The following is a 22625-nucleotide window of genomic DNA, read 5'->3' on the forward strand; positions in this document are numbered from 1 at the left end:
TATTGACACAATTGTATGGCATCTGAAACTTGAAGAGAGAAAATAGAAACCAATTTAATACAAATTAAAATCAGAAAATGCCTTTTAAGTTGCTGATAGAGCTTTTATGGTTGTCACTATAAATGTCACATCTCAACAATTACCAGTATGCTGCATTCATGTAAACAAAACATAGACTGCATATAAAAACAAAGTAGGTTACAAAAGCAGAAACGTTTGCTCAGGCTGCGCTCATGAAGATACCAAGCTGGTATAGTTATAAAGTTTTCTAGATTTGGCTCAATAATTTCTGAGCAGCGTTATTTCACAACTAATGTTAACTGAAATGCACCTGATTAAAAACCCTCCACATGAATAGAATATAACTGACTAACATAATGAAGATGGATTAGATCTGGTCATTTCTTGTGTGTATTCACTACCTGAACCTTAACGGTCTCTAATGTCCCATTTGACGCAAATGCAGCATTGCATCTCTGTTGGGCTCGTTCACGTGCGCTGACCTCGTAAATAGCGGGATTTCTGACAGCACTGGAAGGCAGCACAAGTCCATCCTCCCCATCAGCAGTCTGGTCAACAACATTTCTCCTCAAGACTCACCAGCAAACTTCACAGACTGCATTTTAAAACACCGACATGGATGCCCTCAAGTCGGCCGGGAGAGCTATTATCCGGAGCCCAAGTATGGCGAAACAGTCCTGGATTGCCGGCAGACACAAAAGTAAGAAATTATTGTCGGCTTTAGAGTAAAACGTAAAAAAAACCAAAATACGGGTTTTAACTGTTAGCTACATCTCCCAGTTTCACCGTGCCGAAGTTGACTTTTGCTTACCGCTGTGCCCATTTTACCTTAATTGCCACTGACGGATAGCCTAGTCAACGTTACTTGTGTAAGCTAACTTTATGAAAGTTCAGCTGTTTGTTTCAGACGCGAGACACGCCAAAATGCTATTATTTTTGCCGTTTTGTGCTGACGCAACAAAGTTACAAAGTAGAAGTTTGACGTCTTTTGAGCTTACCAAGACACGTCTCATTTGGTTTGACAAAGAGTTTACAGTGCAGACAGACACTTTAGGAAGCGATTGTGTTCTGGTAAATGGTTTGGGGGGGAAAATAGGTTGCTATTTTATCACAGATGGCCATTGGGTAGAGTCAAGTCTGTTTGTTTGTAAGGCGGTTTATCACGTTTCAGCGGTTTTCTGGAATTAATGTTATTTTGAGACTAGGCATAAGAAAATAGACCAAAGCACACAGAACATGACTTCATGGAGGAAAAGTCCAAATGTCATATTCAAAATGATCTCCCACTCAATGGTAAACTGTATTCACATGTTTTAAGAAAAGATTTTAAGGCAGTAAGAACAATATTTTCAACATGTTTTCCTTGTGTGGCTAGTACAATATTTGACTGTTATTTTACTTACTACAGCATTGTTTTTGGATTTGTGGATAATCCCAACCTCTCTGGACACCCTACTCTTCCCATGCACACTAACAGAGGAAGTGCGGAGGTCAGGGTCAGTGTTAGAACTTAAAGTGATTTTGTGTCAAGGGCCCTTCAGCAGGTCAGGAGCTTGCCCACACTGCAACATTAACATGAAACTCTTTTAAAGCACTCCGGTGCCCATTGTAGCACTCAAGGGCCACTTTGTAAACTAAATCTCACTTGATCCTGCCTGTAAAGTTCTTGGGGAATGACTGTGGCAGCCTGAAAGCTCCCCTTGCTTGTAACCATGAGGACAAGCCAGGAATGCGGCAAGTCAGTCAGTGCACGGCTGAGCTGAAGCTGATTTTTAGAAAATACGGGGTGGATTACATAAATAACCCCCATTACTAAATGTAACCGTAGTAGCAATGGCTTGGAAATTTGAGATACACGGTTACATGCAAACACATATCTTGCCAGCACATTTTTGTGTGGGTCAATCTATTAACTGACAGTTCCTCTTGGAAAATATTCACAGTCCGTGACCCGTAAATAAAACTGATAAGGATTTGTAACGCATCCTGTTTAAAAATGCCCCACAATAAACAATGAGACTGTACATTTCCGACATGCACAACCTGTTCTGTCACTCTTATTGTGAAGCAACACTTATCAGAAAATACTACAGCTGTATTTAGCTCACGATGACATTCCTACCTACATAGTGAACTGGTTTATTTGGCTTTTACTGTAATGTGGCTGATTATTAGTGGAATTAAAAGCTTCCTGTGAATGGAGCAAGTGACCCACTTGTTACAAAAGTAGTGTATTGAAGTATAGAATACCAAGTATTCTCTAGGCTGCAGGGTACATGTTCCTCACCCGTGCTGACCCATATTTCCCATGCCAGATTATCAAGTCTGACTTTGGCCTATGGGACAAAGTCAGGATCAGCATAAGTTTTAACCTTTTCAGAAGCTTATTTAAACTTTGGGATATCATGTCAATGCAGCTAACTGACAGGACAGAAAACCAGCAGGTTTACAGCACCTGAGGACCCGCGTTTCACACAGATATTGCCATTAATGGGTCTCTATAGATTTAGCCACTCATTTTCATATAGCCCACTGTGAGTAAGTTTGCATTGAGGAGAAACCTACCTAACAGCATGGAGACATCCCCATTTTATAAATGGCCTCTCCGGTCCTTATCCACTTCTCTGCTCTTGTTGCCCTGGTTTGGTCGCTCTGGACGACCCGCACCAGCAAACTGCTGGTGTCAGGGCCCAGCCAGAGGGTGCATGTCTGCGGGAAAGAGCTTTTTTAAGGCACCTTCACAAATGGAAGCTTATGATTATCTACAGTTAGCTCTTCTACTTCAGTGAGGAGTCTGCTTGTGGATGAGGCTTTTTCCCTTTCTGTTTCCAGAAGATGGTATCTGATGTGATAGGCTAGAATCAAACTCACCAGGTCAGAAGATGCAAACCAAGTTTTTGTTTTTTAGTTTATTTTTTTATTAGAAGTGATCGAATGTCACCAATCAGACACAAAGACAGCAAGGCTAACTACCAGGTTAGCTTACACTGTGAGTACATTATTAGGAAAGAACACACTGCTGCCATAATATGAGAGAAACTGAAAACTTATTGAGGTTTGACTGGCAGAAGTGACAGAGTAGATTATGTTTGAGAGGTATTTGTTTTTATCAAAGTTGAACAAACTATGCCATTCGTAGGAAAGTCCTGAAGTTTGGTTTCAGTTGTTTTCGTAAAATAAAAACAAACACAAAATGCATCAGTTAAAGTAACCTCTGTGGGGGGGGGAGTAAAACTAATCACCTGATTGACAAATTTCCCCTTGTTTAAGGACCCCTGTTTGGTTACTTGTAGGTCATGTGACCTGGTAAGATGGGTCTGTTTTGTTCTGTATTGTAACTAGGGATGCACCGAAATGAAAATTCTTGGCCGAGGCCAAAACCGAATATAATGGAAAAAATTTGCCAAATACCAAACAAGTACATTCACATTTTTTCCATTTATTTTGCCTTTTTTTTATTCTTTTTTTTTCCACTGCATAAATTAAATAGTCAAAATGTGCTTTTATTCAGTCTTTCCCCACATGATTTGGAGAGACTACGGTGGGTGGGTCCGAGGCCCATGAGGGACTGGCAAAGTAAATTACATCTGTCCCTTTTTATATATATTTTTTTTTTTTTATAAATGGACAATTTGATAAATAGTGTTTTATGTGGTTCTCGTACCGCGTAACATGAAGACTTCACAGCCTCTCTTCAGGTCGGACTCACACTGCAACACTTGTCTTTGTAAAGAGACAAACTGACAGGATAAAGTTGCTAACCTGCCTGTCAGCTTGCACTGGTCCGTTACAGTGGTTTTACCATAAAGGCTTTAATACGCGTGCACTCCAAATGTAGGTTAGCTTAGCTTAATCGCCTTCTCACAAACGAGTAGCTGAAACACTCAGAGCGGGTCAAACTGTTGCCTTTTCTAAGAAGTCAGCCACAGATGGAGTGGATGTGCTAGGTGACAGTTCAGCGGAACGGTATCTGCAAATGGCAATTTTTGTGTCTTTCTCAGACACCTTAAAATGCTTCCCCACTGCCGTCATGTCGACGTAATTGTTTGGTAAAACTTATTCGGTCTTTTGATTTATTAGGCCCGCCAAACACCGAAAGTGCTTCTTTTTGTTTTGCTATTTGCGGCTGATTAATTACAGTGGCCGAACATTCGGTGCATCCCTTTTATTATAACACACATGGAAGACAGCCTTCTTGGATTTCTACCCTGTCTGTTTGTCCCACCAACACCAGAAATGTTTGTTTAACTTTGCATCTGCAGAGACTAAACCAGCACGTTGTCACTTGTGTCTTTTGTGTGTGGTTCTGCATGAGTAGAAACCCTGACATCAACTCAGATAAATTTGGATTCCTTGAAACCTGATTCGGCTGCATGGATACAGATCAGTGGAGCTGAAAGAAATGCTGAAAGTTAAATGGTGGCAGAAGTTTTTGGCTCGGATTCCTGGAGTGGTCCTAAGTAGTAGAGCCACAGTTAGTGGTTTCCACAGAGATTCAGTATTTGGTGTAGTCACAAATCAGCCAGGACGTGAATTGCCTGTCAGTTGTAAGGTTTTGGATCAGCACGATTGTTGTCATGGTTCTCAAAGTTTGTTATTTATTTTTTTTGCACTTTGGTTCATGAAATGGATGCACATCCATTAGTGTTGGACTTGATAGATGACTGATGAACTGAGGACTTGGTTATTGTTTTATCTTTCTTTTAAATGTCCCCATCTCTCTGTCACTGTCTCCCTCTGACATCTAACACTCTTCCCCTGCCATCACTTCCCCCCCACACCCAGTAAATCAACTCTAAAACTAACAGATGTTGAGATTGGTGGGTATTTACAGCAGCATGAGCTGGTTTCACTTGGTCTCTGTTCACACATGCACACAGCTGTTTCCTTTCAGGTGTCGCTGTAGCTGACCTCGAATCAGAAAGCCCTCCAAATTCTCTGGCTGAGCTGGTGCCTGGTACCTGTTAAACTGTTGCTGGCTTCATGACGTTGACCATCCAGTGCTGTCCTTCCAATATGATGGTTTTAACCTGACCACAGTTAGTCCAGAATAGTATGAGAGACTCTTAGTGTCTGTAAAACCTGCAATGAAATACTAAAAGAATGAAGTTCTTTTGGGTTTAGATGGAATGTTTTGTTGGTCTGTGATGTTCAGTGCTGCTTCAGAGTAATTAACTACTTGGATGATGGTTCAACCTGAAAACAAAACATCAGCTTTAGGGTCAAAAGACGAGTAATTATATTTCACTGTAGTCAGTGGTTTGTCAAATCACCACAGCAATGATGAAAGCCAGTAGGCAGACATCACTGTACACTTTAAATCTTTCAAAGTGTGAAGTGTGGCATTGTTTGGAATGTTAACTTGTGGGAAACCTTTTCCTAAGACACAGTGATTCTAGCTGCAACCTCTGTCACTGGAGCTTTTTTTTTAAAGAATTTCTCCCATGGTCTATCCCTCAAGGCTTTAGAGTGCATAAAAATATGATTGTGTTAAGCTTAAAACGTATGTCATGATTAGCCTATTCACAAAACAGTTTTCATTATTTTATTTATGCTAGTAGTGTGATGCTACAGACTGCAATGCCGGTCGATCAGTTGGTTCACCACTTTGGTCCAAACTGAAATATAGCTCAATGACTATTTTTAAGGATGTTGCACTGTCATTCAAGGTCCCCAGAGGATGAAGCGCAGTGGCTTTATTGATCTCCTGCCTCTTCCTCTAGCGTCATCATGAGGTTCACATTTGTAGTTTTAAGTGATATTTCGTTACAGCTGTTGGGAGTGTCATGAGATTTGGTACACATGTACAGATTCATGTTCCCCTCGGGATGATCATCAGTTGAAATGTTTTAAGATTATAAGCAAATACCTGCAAAACGTCTGTTTCCCCACCAGCCTCCACTGTACTTTGTGTTTTAGTACTAATTTGCACATGTTAGCATGCTAGCACACTAGTCTACGATGGCAAGTAAAGTAAACACCTGCTAAACAACAGTGAGTTGGCATTGTCAGTGTGAGCATGTGCCTGTTCCTCGAGTCTGTCACAATAGAGCGCAGAAGGACATCTTGTGTGTGTTAAGCTGGAATGTATTCATTATGAAGAATATGAATCCGTGGCATCCTGAAATTGTTGGACGGATGTTGGCATGAAAATTCTCATATTTCAGTATAACAAATTCTGGCCCAGCTGCAGTAAATCTTTAATTTAGAGATGTGTGTGTGTGTGTGTGTGTGTGTGTGAGAGAACATGCGTCTGCATGAGTGTGTGGTATGCACTACATCCCCGAGGAGGTAAATGCTAGGAGGATGAATTTCTAGGTAATGGTAATGTTTTTCTGCTCTTGCCTTCACTAACCCCTCTCCCCTCCCCTCTTTCTCAGAGGAAATCTGTGTAAACACAGCCAGAGGTTCAGGGCCAGCCGGCACCGAGCAAAAACTGATAAGAAACCACATGGAGATCACAGCTGTTCCTTCAGCAGTTACAATTTTTACAGTCCTCCTTGTTCTTCCTTTAATCAGCAGATCATTGTGCTCTTTATTTTATATATTTTTTTTCTGTTTTTGTTTTAATGATCTGAAAGTTAACACAAAGTTCTAGACAGTAGTGCACTTTTTAGAGAGACATCTATGGCCTAGTTTGGGAGAGATCTGTTATGTTACTTGCAGAAAGATAAACCACTCCTCTTATCACAGTATGTCAGAGTCCATGTATACTTGCTCCCAACTCTTTTTATTGTCGGGCCCAATAAGTTGTTTAGAGTTAAAATATTTACTTTACATTGACGGTACCTCTGACCTAGATACCCTGTTTTGCCTTTCCACTTGAGGGAGAGAGTAGATGAAACGATTCAACGACTTGAAGTTGAACACGGGCTGTTTACATTTCGTCTAATTTGTGTTTTCCTCAAGTTCTTTGAACGTTCTCACGACTAATGTTATTTATTTTGGAACATGAAATGGAGGGGGAAAGCAGGCGAGTCATAGCGTCTGTGATGCTGCAACCGGTAAAAAATTTAATGTTTTTAAACTTTATGAATGGGTACAACAAGATAACGATTATGACACAGTTTCCTGTTGATGCATTTACTGACCCACTTATTCCCTGATGATGTGTTTTTTCCTCTGTAGAGCTTCCGGAGAACTGGACTGACACACGGGAGACCATCTTAGAGGGCATGACCTTTAACCTCCGTCACCTCGGCATGACACTAGTGGACCAGCCCAAAGGAGAGGACTTGTCAGCCGCCGCAGTAAAGAGGATCGTTGCCACGGTGAGAGCTGCAGTAACTCTGACAATCTCATTCAGGATGTCTGTATCATACAGTCAACAGCATTACTGTTGTTGGAACATTGTGTCTCTACAAAATCTGTACTTATCTGGATCAGCTTGTATTAACCTTGTCAGTCACATCTGAAAGCTCGTCCGTTATGTTTTCAGACGTTAAGACTGACTGCTTGGAGGAATTCCCAAATGTGTCCCCTTTTTTTTTTTTTTTTTTTTTTTTTTTTTTTTTTTTTTTTTTTTTTTTTTTTTGTTGTTGTTGTTGTTTCTTTTTGTTAAAAACAAAATGTATGTGTAAATTGAAAATATGTATGGAAACACACTAAACATCTCACATCACTAAGGTATGGTATGTTTTGGCAAGTGAAACAGTTAATGAAGTTGATTATTAAAAAAGAATTTTCATTTCAGATACATTTCTTAAATTTCACTTGGAGAACTTTATGAATCAAAATGGTTTTAAAGCCACTGTGTGTACTGTACCCGATCCATAGTCCAACACACTCACACCCTTAAACAAACTACCCTCTTGATGATTGTTTCTGTAATAGGCTAAAGCCAGTGGGAAGAAGCCTCAGAAGGTTGCTCTCAAGGTTTCCCCTCAGGGAATCGTCCTACATGACAGCTTGACCAATAAACTCCTGGAAAATGTCTCCATATACAGGTATGTGCAGAGCAGCATAGGTTTTACAGACAAATGTCCAATTAACGGCGTTGTTACGGTTCTGGAGCTGCTAAATGCAGCTGCCATGTAGTTGATCTGGCACATGGCTAACCCTGTGAACTCTCCTTGACTGTTTTCTCTAACCTGTCCCTTCTGGCCTGCAGAATATCCTACTGCACAGTGGACAAACTGCATGAAAAAGTGTTTGCTTATATCGCTCAGAACACCCTCAATGGCACCCTGGAGTGCCATGCCTATCTCTGCTCCAAGAGGAAAGTGGTGAGTTGTTTGTTTGACTACAGTATGTGTTTTATGTTAAATTTTAAGATGAAGGTCTGCATCATCTTGTTATAAATTACAACCACCAAGAGTTAAGTGTACCTCCTTTTCTTTCATTTTAAAAGCAATGATATGGTGTGTGTGTGTGTGTGTGTGTGTGTGTTAAATGCATCCAATTCTTTTTTTTTTTGTTTTTTTTTTTGATCAAAGTTGAGTGACTTGAAGCATTTTTTTGGAATAGACACAATTTATCCTGCTCTTCCTCAATGCCTTTCTGACACCGTAGCTCTTCTTTCAACTCATCCTCCATTCTTACGAGGAAACTGTAGAAGTCTCGGTCCCTCGAGCTGCCTGTAATCTCCCTGTGTTGAAAAACAGAAGGGCACTTTTTCTCTCATCTTACCTGCTTCTACACTCATCCCCCTCTCTCCCAGGATAACATGATAATACCCTACTTCCTAAATATTTACTCCTCCCTTATCGTGGTTATGGGGATAGTGGTGATGACCTCTGTATGCCCTCCGCGTATGTTATGTATATTTGCTTTCTGATGTAAAGTGGTTTCTCCATCTGTCTCAATGAAAGAAAAGCTTTATCTCAACTCATCTTTTTCAGCTGTGGTCTGTAACAAAGTGTATGTTTCTCCTGTTCTCCAGGCTCAGGCAGTGGCTTTGACAGTAGCCCAGGCCTTCACAGTAGCTTTTGAACTCTGGCAAGTGGCCAAAGAAGGTAGGCACCACGCTCCTTACCCTTGAAGTTCTTGAAATGACACACACGATGACAATTGCACTGAATCAGCCTTGGTGCTCCAAAGATGTTTTCTGCTGTAAGGTTGTAGTAAACAAGTTTTGACCTGCCTTTGTTTTATGTCGCTTTCTGTTCTAGAAAAAGGGAAAAGAGCGAAGTCGGGTTCAGCTGGAGAGGCCAGCAGTAGTTCCCATTCAGAGAGATCTAACAGCTTGGGGAGCCTGAAAGGGACAGGTTTAAAAAAAATCACACACACACACACACACACACACAACATGGAGCCATCTCAAAAGTGTGGTGTTTGGGTTTATTTTGTTTTTTAAATTTATTTATTTTTTTTTTTTACGCTACAGTACCATACCATTGTTAGTAGGGCTGAAACGATTCATTGATCGATTAATTTGATTACTAAAAAGCATTGATGCAATCCATATAACTATATAGCACACTGTTTCGTACAGACATTTATTACTGTCTCGCTTACGCTGTGAACACAACGTGTTTATGATGCCGCTGTTTGCAAAGTGGAGGAAGAGAGAAAATAGTGAGGGATGAAAAAGAAAGTTTCCAAAGTATGGGATTATTTCAAGCTAAAAGAAAACAACTCTAATGTTTCAGTCTGTCCACTGTAAAACGAAACTTATGTCGCCTACCGCCACAACGGCATCTGATAAGAAAGCACCGGGTCTATCAAAGTCCATGGAGCAGACAAGGTAACAGTAACAGCAACTTTAGCATTTAACTGAAATCATGATTGATTGTTGAGTTGACGGCAATGAAAAGTAAGCCGCAATCCTGAGCTAAAAATGTACACGCGTGCATTTTTTGTTCTCCGCCTGGTTGGGCCGTGAGTTTGGGTTGTAACGTCAGTAATGAGTTAACTTACACAGCGAATCCCATTACCGGGTGGCGCCGCCGCCATGCAAAAGTACTTCTTAAACGATGAATCGATGAAATAATCTGTAGAAGCTTCAAGCGCTAAAATCATTGTTAGCTGCAGCCCTAAATGTTAGCATTCACGGAAAGCTGAATCAAAGTGCAGCTGAGTGATAAAAGTAGAGCTCTTAGAATTAGAAAGTGAGCCTGACAAGTTGAGTCTGAAATGTCCTGAATTCGACACTGTAGATAGAATTGTCAGTTGTTGTTTGTCTGCGCTACTTTGGTGGGGACACAAGGAGACAATTAAAAGAAAACCGAATGCCCGTAAATCACTGAAATTCATTAAACACAGATTTCCTGTGTATACTTCAACATTAATGACTTGTCCTTCCTTCTCCTCTTTAGCAGATGTCGCCACAGACAACCTATTGGACTTTGAGGACAATGTGAACAAGGTGGTGGAGACCAACGGGAATGTAGCGGACGATCATCTGGTTGACCACAGGCCCTCTGAGACCAATAACAACCCTGCCTGGGTAAGATCCTCCTCTGGCTCTATGTTGCACCTATGGAAAGCCAGGCAGTTGCAACTCACCTAAATTTTAAACTTTATCATTGATTTTAAATTTGGATCTCATGTGACTCAAGTTCTCCGTGTTTTATAATTGATTTATGTCTGCAGATCCTGGAAATATCTTAAGAATATCTCAAATTATAAAGCTTCAAAACTTTTAAAATACAGTTAAAAGGGGTTAGATGGAGTCTTTAAAAAAGGTCTTACATGAAGTCGTACATGTAGTTAGTTAAATACAGACACCATCACTGTGTGTGTGTGAGTGTGTAATATTCACAGGGTGAATATTAAACCGAGATTCTTCCTTCTTTCTTCTTCTGTCTCTTCTCCTCCAGGAACTAGAAGATGGTTTGGATGAAGCCTTCTCCAGGTGAGAGATTTGTCTTAGTTTACGTACGTATACACCCAGAACATTTTGCAGTGCATTTATTTATTTTTGCATCTGGGGAGAATGTAAACGCCAACAACAAGATAATATGTTTTCATCTTCACGTTAAAAAGTCTGACATCTAGGAAATTGTGGCCATCTTGACTGCTGTTGAGCACCAAGCATCGTCTATGTAAAACAGAGTTCACCTCCTCTCATCTTGCAGGAGTCTAGCACTGACGGCTCAAGATGTGGGCACAACAGTCTCTGATTTCTGTTACTTGGCCAACATGGTTCTCGTTTTGTTCAGACTGGACCTTTTTAGGAGCAGCTTTAAGTCAAAGCTGGGCCAACATGGCTACTATCCCAGCTCTCTTTCCTGTCCTCTGAGCGATCACCGCACCCGCCGTGGTGCCTGGTCCAGGTTCTAAGGCCCGCTGCTCTTTAATCCAAAACCCCCCTCTTCCTTTTCCAGTGACTGTATTTCTGTCATAGGTAACGCGTATTTCAGCAAAAAAGCTGAGTGTATTAAAGTTTGAAAGATCTACTGGCTAATGCATCTACATGCGCTGCCAGTTGCCATAGGAATACATCAATCAATCCTAGTTGCTTCTCTCTGCTGCTTGTTGAAATAAATTGCCCCCTAACCAAACTCTGCCTTGTCATGTCTTTCAGTATACTGTAGTTCATTCTCACACTGCTCGACTTCACAGCGCCTCTTACTGATGATTTCCGTGTACTGCAGAATACAAATCCTTCAGTCTATGATTATATAGAAAGTGAGGAAATCTCTAGAGAAACTATACAATCAATGAGAAGAAACTAAACTGTCCTCAATCTATTGTGTGTTTTGTGTCTTCAGCGGTGCTCTGGATAGCTATGGTTCATTTCCAGGTAAAGTTGAGCACCACTGTCAGCTGTTACAAGCCTTACTTTAGTGTATTAGTCCTAATTACTAACCAAACCCTAATCCATTCCATTAAATCGCCGCCAAACCCAATACCACTGTTCACTGGTCAGTACTGTTAGTCAGTAGAAATGTGAAATGGCTTCCTGTGTCTGTTTTTAATTTCCTTCCAGATGGAATATTTGTTGACTATGGAAATATTGTGCCTTCTCTACACACCGAGGGCTTTACTGTGCAGTTATTCTCTTTGTGGCCTCTGCTGTAAAAGGGGAGCTGTGGGTCACTTGACATAGCGACAGATCAAACCGTTTATTCCATGGCTCTAGTGAACTGAATATCTTGAAGTAATCCTGTTCACCTCCACCCAGACTTTGTATATTATAGTATCCCAGGAATAAAAGGCAGTTTGTAGCCAAAATGAGGGATCTTAATTAGAAGACGTTTAGCCTTCAGTTATAGAAATGGGGTCTGGGAGGCTGAGCTGTTTGACCCAAACTTTAAAGGGAGGAGCTACGTATCATCAGCTATACTGGCTAAGCGATATTAGGCCTGAAGTCCAGTGAAAAAGAAGAGAGGAAAGATTTAGCTCTTGCTATTACAATTTCATCTTGCACCATTTAGGCTAGTGTTAAGTCTTATGTAATAACTCTATTCATTCTGCTGTCTTAAAGGATAAAGCTGGTGATGGTCTATATTTTTATTTTCAACTTCCGCAAAAAGATTAAAACCTTCAATGACTGTATCCTATTTAGATACATCGTCTGTATCTAAAGTTTGGTTTTATTCCTCTGTGCCATCGAGCTCCATTGTTGTCCAAAAACGTCATTTAGTTGCACTGATATCTTCCTTCATTACTACGAACAGCTAGTAGTTCATTTTGAGTTAGTCCCACGCACATCATCATGGTGCTGTAAAGGTAGCCTACCTTACAGTCACTGGTTCAGACCTCTTACTGAATGTGTATTCCTGTCTAGAAACTTTGTGTTCAGCGAATCCTTTGCACTGCCCTACACATTGGACTTTTTAAAAAAAAAAGTTTTCTTTTAGCACTAACTCAGAAGCACATCACATTGCATTTCATACAGTATGTGTATGCGACATATAAACCTTTTGAATCCTAAATCGTCACTAGTGCACCAAAAGTGTAGCTAAAATGCACTATTCACTCTTGTTTAGTAACATTTTTCTCAAACTACAAGGCAGTGTATATATGAGCTGATTTTAAAGATTGGCATCTTTAGCAGGAGCCAATGGACTTTGTGGGAGGGTGCCACAGATGGGCTTTCAAAGTGGTTAGCTACTGAGAGATGGATGAATAACACCAGCTATATCCTTTTATTTTTTTTTTTTAAAGGTTGTTTAGACTGGAGCAGAGCTTTTTGAGTTTTGTTCTTTTATTTATTTTTTTATATTATTTTTTTGAATAGTTTTTCTATTCATCCATTCATCTTTTCTCCTCTGTCTCCTCAGCCTGGCAGTGTCACGTACTAACCCCCAGGTCCTGGACATTGGGGTGACGCCCCAAGACTGGCTTACTGAACCCGACTGGGATAGTGCCAATGGAAACACTCCCAACGGTCTCAGCCCGTTTGGGGATAATTTCTTTGGCTTCTGACCACCACAACACAGCAGAGAGGGAGAGAGAGACAACAGCTGAGGGGAGGAGGGGGGTGTCTTCATGTCTGGCTATGAATGAACAGGGCATCACTGTGTATTTAAGATGAGGCTACAGTAAGTCCATAAGGGAATAAGTGTAGAACTGTGAGATAATGTTTGGCCTCTTCACCTTGTTGTTGCACTCTTCACATGGACAATTCTTCCCTTCTCTGTGGAAACACACCAAAGCAATAATATCACATTATGGTTACTACATGTGTCCTCTTCACTGCAAACATCCTTACAAGTCATCCATAATCAGTGTTATGTATATGTGTTTAGTTATAATTTATAGTTGTATAATTATTTTTTTTATGGATGAAGATTAGGATTTAATAGTATTTAATTCAGACCGGTGTTAAGACTGTTTCAACAGGCCTTATTAACAGCAGGACAATCAGCCACACTGTGTCTTTAAGGTTAACACCATGAATGTCTGCTCAAGTTTCAGTGGATTTAGTTAATGTGAGGATTTGGCCTTTCACCATCTGGGGGGGTAAACAGCAGATCGTTTTATGTGTGAAATCAATCTAGTTTTTGTATTTATATGAACTCTTTGTAGCAGTGGCTCATTCAAGACATGACATTATAGGCAGTACTTGCAGTGTAACTACTTTCTTGACGGAAGCCCAGGTGTTTTCAAGGTTCAGATTCCATTATGGCCATTTCATGTACACTGTAACCTACCAGCATTATACAGAATTAAAATATATTCACGAATAAGAAATCATCTCTTTCTGGTATATGAATGTAATTTATTAACAATACAGTGACTACATTTACATACCGGCTTTATGTACAGAAGGAATAAGGAATGTATCTTGACAGTTTTACCACAAGGTCAATTTAGTAGCTATTCTGGAGCTTTGTCATCTCCAAAGTTGAGAATGAATTTTGAATCTCAGCTTTTAAGCCAACATGGAAGAGAAGTATTTGATCATCTACAATTCCACAACAACTGGCAAACTCTAACTGCAAATGAAGATAACAAACTATTTGTACAACACGTTTGAAACTGTAGACTGCTCCTGAAAGTGCTTTACATAAGAAAGGTCTCCAGCAAAATTTAAATAAAACATAGTGGAAATTAGAATAGGGATTTACATAAGTTGCATATTGAATCTTTATGGGCAGGCTATTCCAGTGGTCCATATGTTTAGATGAACTAAGGCAGTAAAGAGGAAGCAAGCATGGAAGACCGTTCAAAGCATTGTAAACTAGTAGTAACCAGAATTACCTAACCCTAATAACCTATTTTGAAGTCACGGTGACCTTTGAGTCGAAATTGTAAACTATTCAGTGTCTGACCAACTGTGAAATATGGTCATCATCAGCTCTTGAGTTATGGCCAAAAACATGTTTTGTGAGGTCACAGTGACCTTTGACAACCAAATTCTAATCAGTTCGTCCTTGTGTCCAAATGGAAACTTGTGCCAAATTTGAAGGAATTCCTTCCAGGCGTTCCTTTGATATAGTGTTAACGAGACAGTCGGAAGGACACCCTGAAAACATCTCCAGCGCAGAGGCATGAAAATAAAAAATGCAGTCTAAAAGGGAGGAAGCTAATGCGTGTGGTGCGAGTTTGCGAGAGAATTCAGGTTAAAGTGAATCAATGCATGAAACTGAAATAGAGCGAGCCTTTGTCGTTTTTCTTTGTTCTTTACTGTAAAGATTTCCCCAAATGTTTCATGAAGACAGACCACCTGCAGTTTGATGGTGTTATGGTCCGTGTCATTTTCCCTGTGCAAGTCCCTCCCTTGTCTCCACCCTGTGGTCACAGGTATAAGGTTACTGTGTATAGTCTCAGTTTGCTCTTGTTTTCGGAGTCTCCAGTGTCTGAATGGGCCAACTTCTAACAAATGTACATATTTGTATATTTGGTCCTTTCTGTGTGATTACTCACCTTTGGGCCTCCCTAGGCATGAATGACATCCTGACAACTGACAGTGTAGTCCCAAGGAACCAAAGGTGCAGTTCGTTATTACCAGCAGCAGGGGGCAGCCCTGTACTATCTGATCAAGTGGAGATGACTGCTAATTGAGTCAGTAGTAGTATTTGATGCTGGTCACATCTTAAGCTCTGGACCAAGACCGTCATTTGTACTCTCTAATGCCAGACGATGACGTTATAACATAAGCCTATCCTCTTCCTGCTCCGTTGTCCTAAATTCTAAGTGACTGTGTAGGTCAATAAATTCAACTTTATTAGCTCTGAGAGAGGTTGTAATAAGGAGGAGAAACCAAATCACTAAACCACCAGCGAGAGGACATGATTGTAGAGGAAGAGCACACAGGGACTTCAGCCTGTTTGGCTTTTTCATCATAGCTGCCCAACACACACACGTTCCTTACCATGTTCTGTATTCGACCCTCTGGAGGGCTGAAAGTCACGCAGTCCCCTCCCCCCTCCATCCTCTCTCTAACAGGCTCTGGCTCAGTGAAGCAGGAGCTTTTTTACAATTCGTCCCGACAAGCTTACTTAACCACCTGCATTATTTAACAGTGTTTCCTCAAAGGGAGCTCCAGCTCTCACTCTATATGCGTTTGATGAAAGCGTGAACAGTGAGATACAGCCAGGCAAATGTCTCCTCTCAGTCAGATAGTGAAGGCACGTCTACATTTAAATGGCACGAAGGGCTAAAGATTCAAAGTGTGTGGTGCATCAAGGTCAAGTGATGCAAGATGGATAAAAGCAGCAAACAGTGGTCCAAGTCCCATTTTAAACGAGCCGGGTTTCGTCGTCTTGTTGGTATATTTCTGTTGAAAAAAGGGTATTACTTTTCTTTCCCCTACTTTTCCTGAACATTTTTGTGAAGCTTGTGAATAAAAACTGTCTTTGAATATAAACCAGAAAACAAATAACCTCCCAAAAAAACATCCCAGCAGGATTGTTTCTCATCTTGTCTGAGGGAAGAAAAAGTAAAATGTGAATATGAAATCTCTGTAGCCTGTGGCTAAAATGGAGAAGTCTGACAATTTGGGAAAAAGGCAAAGACTTAGATGAGAATATTTGGACTACATTCATATCTGTTCTATAAATTTGAAGCTTGGGCCAGGAGAACATAAGCTTAGCTTTGCACTGAAGACTGGAATTAGGGTCTGGCTCTGAAAAACATCAGCCAAACAGCCAAAACAACAACAACATTATATGCCTACATTTGACCACTGGATTGTAGGCTATATATTTGCCACAAACAATGTGTTATAGTTATGTTAACCAGGGGTGTTGTTAGGCTCCTGAAACATTAGGGGCTTAGCCCAGCCCAAAAATCATTTTCATTTGTTCTCACTTAATATCATCCCTGCTGAGTCAACACACAGATAAGCATGACTGAATTAAGCAATGACTTTAAATGTCCATGCGGCACCTCAGTGTCAGTAAAGGTGTGAAGATCCATCCATACAAATACCAGTGACCCGAGGACGGCCATCAGACTTCTACTGCCAGAGTGCTTTAAAGGAAATGTAGTTTCTGCCCTGAAATGACTTGATTTCATCCATGAGGATTATAACTCAACCAGGCATAAATAACCTTTCAGTCAGAGTAGAGGCCTCAGTCACTTTCTGGCAAGTGGAATTCTGCATTTTATGGGTTGTATTGGCCACTTAAAGGTATTTTTAAGAGGTAAAAGTACTAGATGAGTTATATATGTGTAATTTTAACTCCCATTATTGAAATCAACACCTTTCAGGGCAGAAGAAGTACTCAATTTTCATACTTAGGTAGGCTTTTAAAAATACTTAAGTAATCAAAAGTAAAAGTACTACACATCAAAATCTATTGATCTTACAAAACACAATCGATCTTTTTAAATTCACTTGAGACAGCTTTGAATACAGCATTATAAGTTATAGTGAATCACAATAAGGAAAACTGAGTTGCAAGAGGACAAGTGTATAAGTTCCTATACTGTGGGGGGATAAGTCTGCGTTATTGCTCTTCTGTTGTGGCAGTATCCCTTTCGGACCATCTGACAGACACAGAACCCCATTTGGGACTTTAGGTATGTTAAGATGAGACAAGGAGGCAGAAACCAAAACTAACTGAAACACTTTTCAATTCACAATCTCACCAAAAATCCACACATGTTAACTTCAGCAACTCTCATAAAGTGCAGCTCACAGTCCCAAACAGAGCAAGGTTGGCTTCAGTTTTTAGATGTTTATATTCCAAAACTCTACCAGCTACGTTACCACTCGGTCACAAACTGGCTGGGACTCACAGTGCAAAAACAGAGCCGTCACACCTTCAACGTCTATATGAAACGCCTTGCTACGTTGCAGCAACACAAGGGAAGCTAACCCTACCTGTTAGCACATCGGCCATGAGGCACCTGTAGGGTTACACACAGACGTTTTTCACACAACGCTCAAATAACTACGTTTAGTCACTTTTTCTGAAAGCGCTGGTATTGGACACCCTGCTGTTTGGCTGTGCTCGTATTGGCTGAGGCTGTCTGTGTTTGACCTGGGTCTGTGTGACCTGCTAAAGAGGTTTGGACTGGGTCCTGTGCTGGTACCGGCTGAGGCTGGATGTGGATCAGCTGTGCTTGTACTGGCTTATAATCCCACAAACTGACAAACTTAAGCATAGCCCCTGTAATTATAGAAATGTTCTATATATTAATGTTATCAGCTCCATCAGGCTCCTCCAGGTTTCCTTCAATACAATTTCGAATATAAAATACCATTTATAAAATGACTGGGCTGGATATTTGATGCTCATTATTTACTGAGATGTGCACCCATATTGCCCAGTCTATCCAGCTAGTCTGCATGTTAAGATATGAATCCACTGCTTCCCATCGTGCATTAGTGCAGAGTTGTAACTAAACTTTACAGTCTTGTTTTAAAATGATGTATGAGGAGTGCCTTCACATCCTGTCTGGATGTTTGATGAGTCTGGATGACTGGATGAGTTTAATGTCGTGCACATGCATTTATGAACACACGCACAACGTGGTCATCTTTCCGAGCACAGTTTATAAACACCGTGGCCCGTCGGCGTTTATCAAACGTAATAAATAGTTGTATTTCACTCTAACATTGTTCAGTCACAGTCTGGCAAGCAACCAAGACACAGACAGACAAGAGCTGCCCTGTTCAGCTGGTTAGCAGGAAAGACAGACAGAGAGATTCACTGCAGCTGTACATTAATGTTATTGTTAAGCTATCTGCTTACATCAGACTTTTACATCAAAGTTTACCTGACTGCTGTTCCCGAACTTTTCTCCCGAGTTTTTCTCTCCTCGTGCCTAGAAGGATAGTCCCTCTTCCCTATGGAAGCCCATTTCCGCCACTTCATGTAAAAAAAGTTGCTTATAAGTCATTATAATGAGACTCGACTTTGACTTAATATCTCAAAATATTGACTTAGTATCTCAAAATAATGAGGTAGTATCTCAATCTAATCAGTTAGTATCTCAAAATATTGAGAAAACTCAGAATTTGCCTAGGGCACATGCTGCTTCCTCACATGTGCCAAAGCAACAGAAGCAAGTGGGTGAGACAAAGCTTAGTAGACACAAATGGATACCATAATTGAAAAGTACTTTAGACGTAGATGTACAAATCGTGAAATTTTAGTGGTTTTGGAGGAATTCCATGATATCAAACTAAGCCTCCGGACCCTAGAGAGAAAGCTGCAAAAGAACCAGCTTTGGCAGAGAAAAAATAAGACAGATGAAGTTGAAGTGGCATTCTTTATTGACCAACAACTACAAATGTCTGGCAAACAGCACGGCTACAGATGGATGCACCAGAAATGTTGGATGGCCGGGATAATTACCGACAGAGAAACTGCGTCAACCGATGCGACTGATGGACAAGAATGGGGTAGATCTGCGTGCTCGCAACTGTTTGAGACGGCATATGTATGTCAGTCGTGGGCCAAACTATGTATGACATGTAGATGGGTATGACAAATTAAAGCCTTATGGTATATGTATCAGTGGTTGCATAGATGACTTGTCAAGGAAAATGATATGGCTAGAAGCATACAAAACCAACAATGACCCCTTGTATTATTGCAGGTTATTTTATAGATGCTGTGACCAAAAACAATGGATGTCCACAAAAAGTGAGGATGAGAATGGTACACAGTGTGTCACTTTAGGTCCAAGTACTTGCAATCAAAGGATTGAACGTTGGTGGTGCACCTTGAGGACAGAATGCACCCATTTTTGGATGGACCATTTCAACCAGCTGAGAGCAGATCGCTATTTTGTTGACAGCTTCATTGATAAATCACTGATCCAATTTTGCTTCCAAAATACAATACAGATACAGAATCCTAAATATCTATTGCTTGTCAATACAGAACTGCCGTATACACAGACAATCGTTCCATTCGGACCGAATGCAATGATTGGCTGGCTGACTGTCACTCTCCGTCGCTGCCCCCATGCGCGCACCCGGTCAGCTCTCTTAGACCCGGACCCGACAAGCAAAGCGGTCAGACCGGTGGGTGATATCTGCATGGCTTTTCAACGATAGTGACTGACAACTTAGGAACACGAAGGGGCTGAAAAGTAACACCGTGGTGGCTTTATTTCTGCTGGACAAGTAATCAGGCTTTTATCATTATACTATGTTTACACCTATATTTACCTTGTATCTAATCTGTTTGTGTGATTATCTTGTGCCTGCAAGCGTTGTTTGACTGTATGTTACTCTTTTACAAATGTGGTGATGTAGCTGTGTGTTTGTAGTTACACAAATTGTGTCCTGCTTTCTTAAAGTGCAGACGCTTTGCTGCTTGCTCTTGCCTCTGATTGCATTCTTTTGCTTAAACTCTCTTTTTTTCTGCTAGAAATTAGCAGCTCTTGGATACTTTTAAATCATTGGGACTGTCAGATAAAGTCAGCTCTTACCATACTTTAAAAACTTTTATGATCTTAGTGCTATGCGAGTGTGGCCTATCAATAGCACTAGCCTGTACTGCAGTGACTGAAGTTATAGCTTATGCTAATTAGCAACAAGATGCCCCCCTTCTCCACGGACGACTTCTACAAACTTCTACAGAAAATTGCAGTGCTGGAAACCAAGATCCACAGGTTGGAAGTGAATGTGGAAGTGAATGGACAATGTGGGAAAGACATCACCTTACCGTGGACTCAAAACAGTGGACAAGAGCATGCTAACACACGGCTAATTAGCAACAACAAGACTACCAAGAAGCAGGAGGCCTGTGTACTGGGTAATAAATCTGAAAGTGCGAGTCCTCCCTGGAACGCTCTTGGTGCAAAGCCTAAGAGTAAATCATTTCCTGGGGAAATGGGAGGACGAGTAACAGGCAGAACCCAGCACCCTGAGATTTGTGATGCGACTGGCTGGCCTGCATTATCATCCAGGCAGAGCGCCTCTTCAATCCCTGTTCTTGGTAGGACACAGCTGTGGACAGCTGCGAAAGGGAGAGTTAGCAACAAACCTCCCCAACAACCGCGTGTGCAACAGCAGAACAGATTTTCACCACTATTGCAGGACCCTGGATCTCCGTCTGATGACCTGGATAACCTCCCATCCTCACACAGAAGGGTAAGGACTGAGAGTAAATCAGAAAGTAAAAGGCTGCAGGGAAAGCTAACGACTGGGCCTCAAACTGTGATTGTGGGTGACTCTGCTGTAAATAATGTAAGAAACATGTGCAGTATGAACACCAAAATACTCTTCTCTTCTTCGCTTCCCGAAGGATACGGTGTCTGACTTGGAAGAAAGAATCCTGCATATTGTGGCTGAACATCCTACTGTGAAAAACATCATACTGCACATCGGGACCAATGATGTTGTGAAGCAACAGTCTGAAGTGTTGAAAGAGGACTTTAATAATCTGTTGAACACAGTCAGCTCTTTGAATGCTGAAGTGTTTATCAGTGGCCCTATACTGCCAGTCCGAAGAGGAGCTGAGAGATTCAGCAGACTCATGGCATTGAACACGTGGCTCTCAACGGCATGTACTGTCCATTCAGTGCATTTCATCGAATACTTTTACTTTCTGTGGGACCGCAGACATCTTTTTAAGGCAGATGGACTTCGCCTTAACAAGTCAGTAGTAAGTTTTACTTTCTGCGTCACTCATCTGTTCCCTCTGCCAAGGACAAGAGACAATCCCCATCTAGTGACTTTTATCGAAGCAGCCCCCGCCGCACGTTTCACCTACGTAGATACGATAGGTAACAGAAAAAGCATGGTGAATGTGTTAAGAAACAGGAAGCACTCAACATATCCTGCAAATTTATTATTAATTCCTCGTCAGCCGCAGCCTGTCGAAAAAAGTGGACCATATAATGTTTTTAACACACTAAATTTAGCTTTGTTAAACGTTAGGTCTTTGGCAGGAAAAACATTTTTAATCACTGATTTTATAATCACTCACAATCTTAATTTCATGTTTTTAACTGAAACTTGGTTGGATCAAGATAACAGTGCAGCTGTCCTTATCGAGTCTACCCCTCCCAACTTCAGCTTCATGAGTGAAGCTAGAGTTCATAAGAGAGGAGGTGGAGTTGCCTTTTTGTTTAATGACTTCCTCCAATGCAAAGATGTCTTATGGGAATTTAGCTTCTTTTGAATATGTGGCTCTTCAGCTGAATTCCTCTTCTCGAGCTATTTTTCTAAATATCTACAGGCCCCCTAAATACTGTGCAAACTTTTTGATGACTTTGGTGAACTGCTGTGTATTATCTGTGTTGACTTTGACTGTGTAGTTATTGTTGGTGATTTTAACATCCATGTTGACAACCCCCAGGACAGAGGGACTAAAGAACTGTGTTGCGTTCTTGATAATTATGGACTGACTCAACATGTGACAGAGCCCACACACAATAAGGGGCACACTTTGGACTTAGTCATCTCCAAGGGTCTGGACATTTCCAAGGTTGCGGTGACTGATGTTGCTCTCTCTGATCATTCCTGTGTTTTCTTTGACAGTGCTATCTGCGTGCACACAAATGTACAAACGGCTGTGGGGCGGCTGTGGCTCAGGAGGTAGAGCGGGTTGGCCGTTAATCGGAAGGTCGGCGGTTCAATCCTGGCTCCCCCTGGTTGCATGTCGATGCGTGTCCTTGGGCAAGATACTGAACCCCGAATTGCCCCTGGCGGCTATTCCGCCAGTGTATGAGTGAGTGTGAATGTTAGTTTCTGTTTGAGCACTTAGGCTCAGTGTATGAATGTGTGTGACTGGTGAATGCAGATGTAGTGTAAAAGCGCTTTGAGTGGTCGAAAAGACTAGAAAGGCGCTATACAAGTACGG

General features: G+C 41.1%; 1 protein-coding gene across 7 annotated transcripts; it reads left to right on the top strand.

Moving 5' to 3' along the window:
- The first annotated feature begins 527 nt into the window (after positions 1–527).
- Positions 528–14106, top strand: LOC123957574 (low density lipoprotein receptor adapter protein 1-B-like). Of its 7 annotated transcripts, XM_046030471.1 has the most exons (10): positions 531–721; positions 7150–7292; positions 7855–7967; positions 8132–8246; positions 8903–8975; positions 9132–9227; positions 10278–10408; positions 10782–10816; positions 11676–11707; positions 13191–14106. In XM_046030471.1, exons 1-10 carry the CDS (start codon positions 637–639, stop codon positions 13235–13237), a joined length of 870 nt encoding a protein of 289 aa, XP_045886427.1. In that variant the 5' UTR covers positions 531–636; the 3' UTR covers positions 13238–14106. The 7 variants fall into 7 exon arrangements, with proteins under 7 accessions (XP_045886421.1, XP_045886422.1, XP_045886423.1 ...); XM_046030465.1 differs by lacking the exons at positions 11676–11707; positions 13191–14106 and adding an exon at positions 11040–11465 and having other exon boundaries at positions 528–721; positions 10281–10408; XM_046030466.1 differs by lacking the exons at positions 11676–11707; positions 13191–14106 and adding an exon at positions 11040–11465 and having other exon boundaries at positions 528–721; positions 9132–9221.
- The last annotated feature ends 8519 nt before the right edge of the window (positions 14107–22625 follow it).

Source organism: Micropterus dolomieu, linkage group LG19 (genome assembly GCF_021292245.1).
Source record: "Micropterus dolomieu isolate WLL.071019.BEF.003 ecotype Adirondacks linkage group LG19, ASM2129224v1, whole genome shotgun sequence".
In the NCBI taxonomy this organism is placed as follows: Eukaryota; Metazoa; Chordata; class Actinopteri; order Centrarchiformes; family Centrarchidae; genus Micropterus; species Micropterus dolomieu.

What these genes read in the sequence shown, in the direction of transcription:
- LOC123957574 (XM_046030464.1), top strand. Translation starts at nt 637, where the DNA reads ATGGATGCCCTCAAGTCGGCCGGGAGAGCTATTATCCGGAGCCCAAGT. An exon ending in TAAAGAGGATCGTTGCCACG is followed by an intron (nt 7,293 to 7,854) that starts GTGAGAGCTGCA and finishes TTTCTGTAATAG; the next exon opens with GCTAAAGCCAGTGGGAAGAA. An exon ending in CTGGCAAGTGGCCAAAGAAG is followed by an intron (nt 8,976 to 9,131) that starts GTAGGCACCACG and finishes TTTCTGTTCTAG; the next exon opens with AAAAAGGGAAAAGAGCGAAG.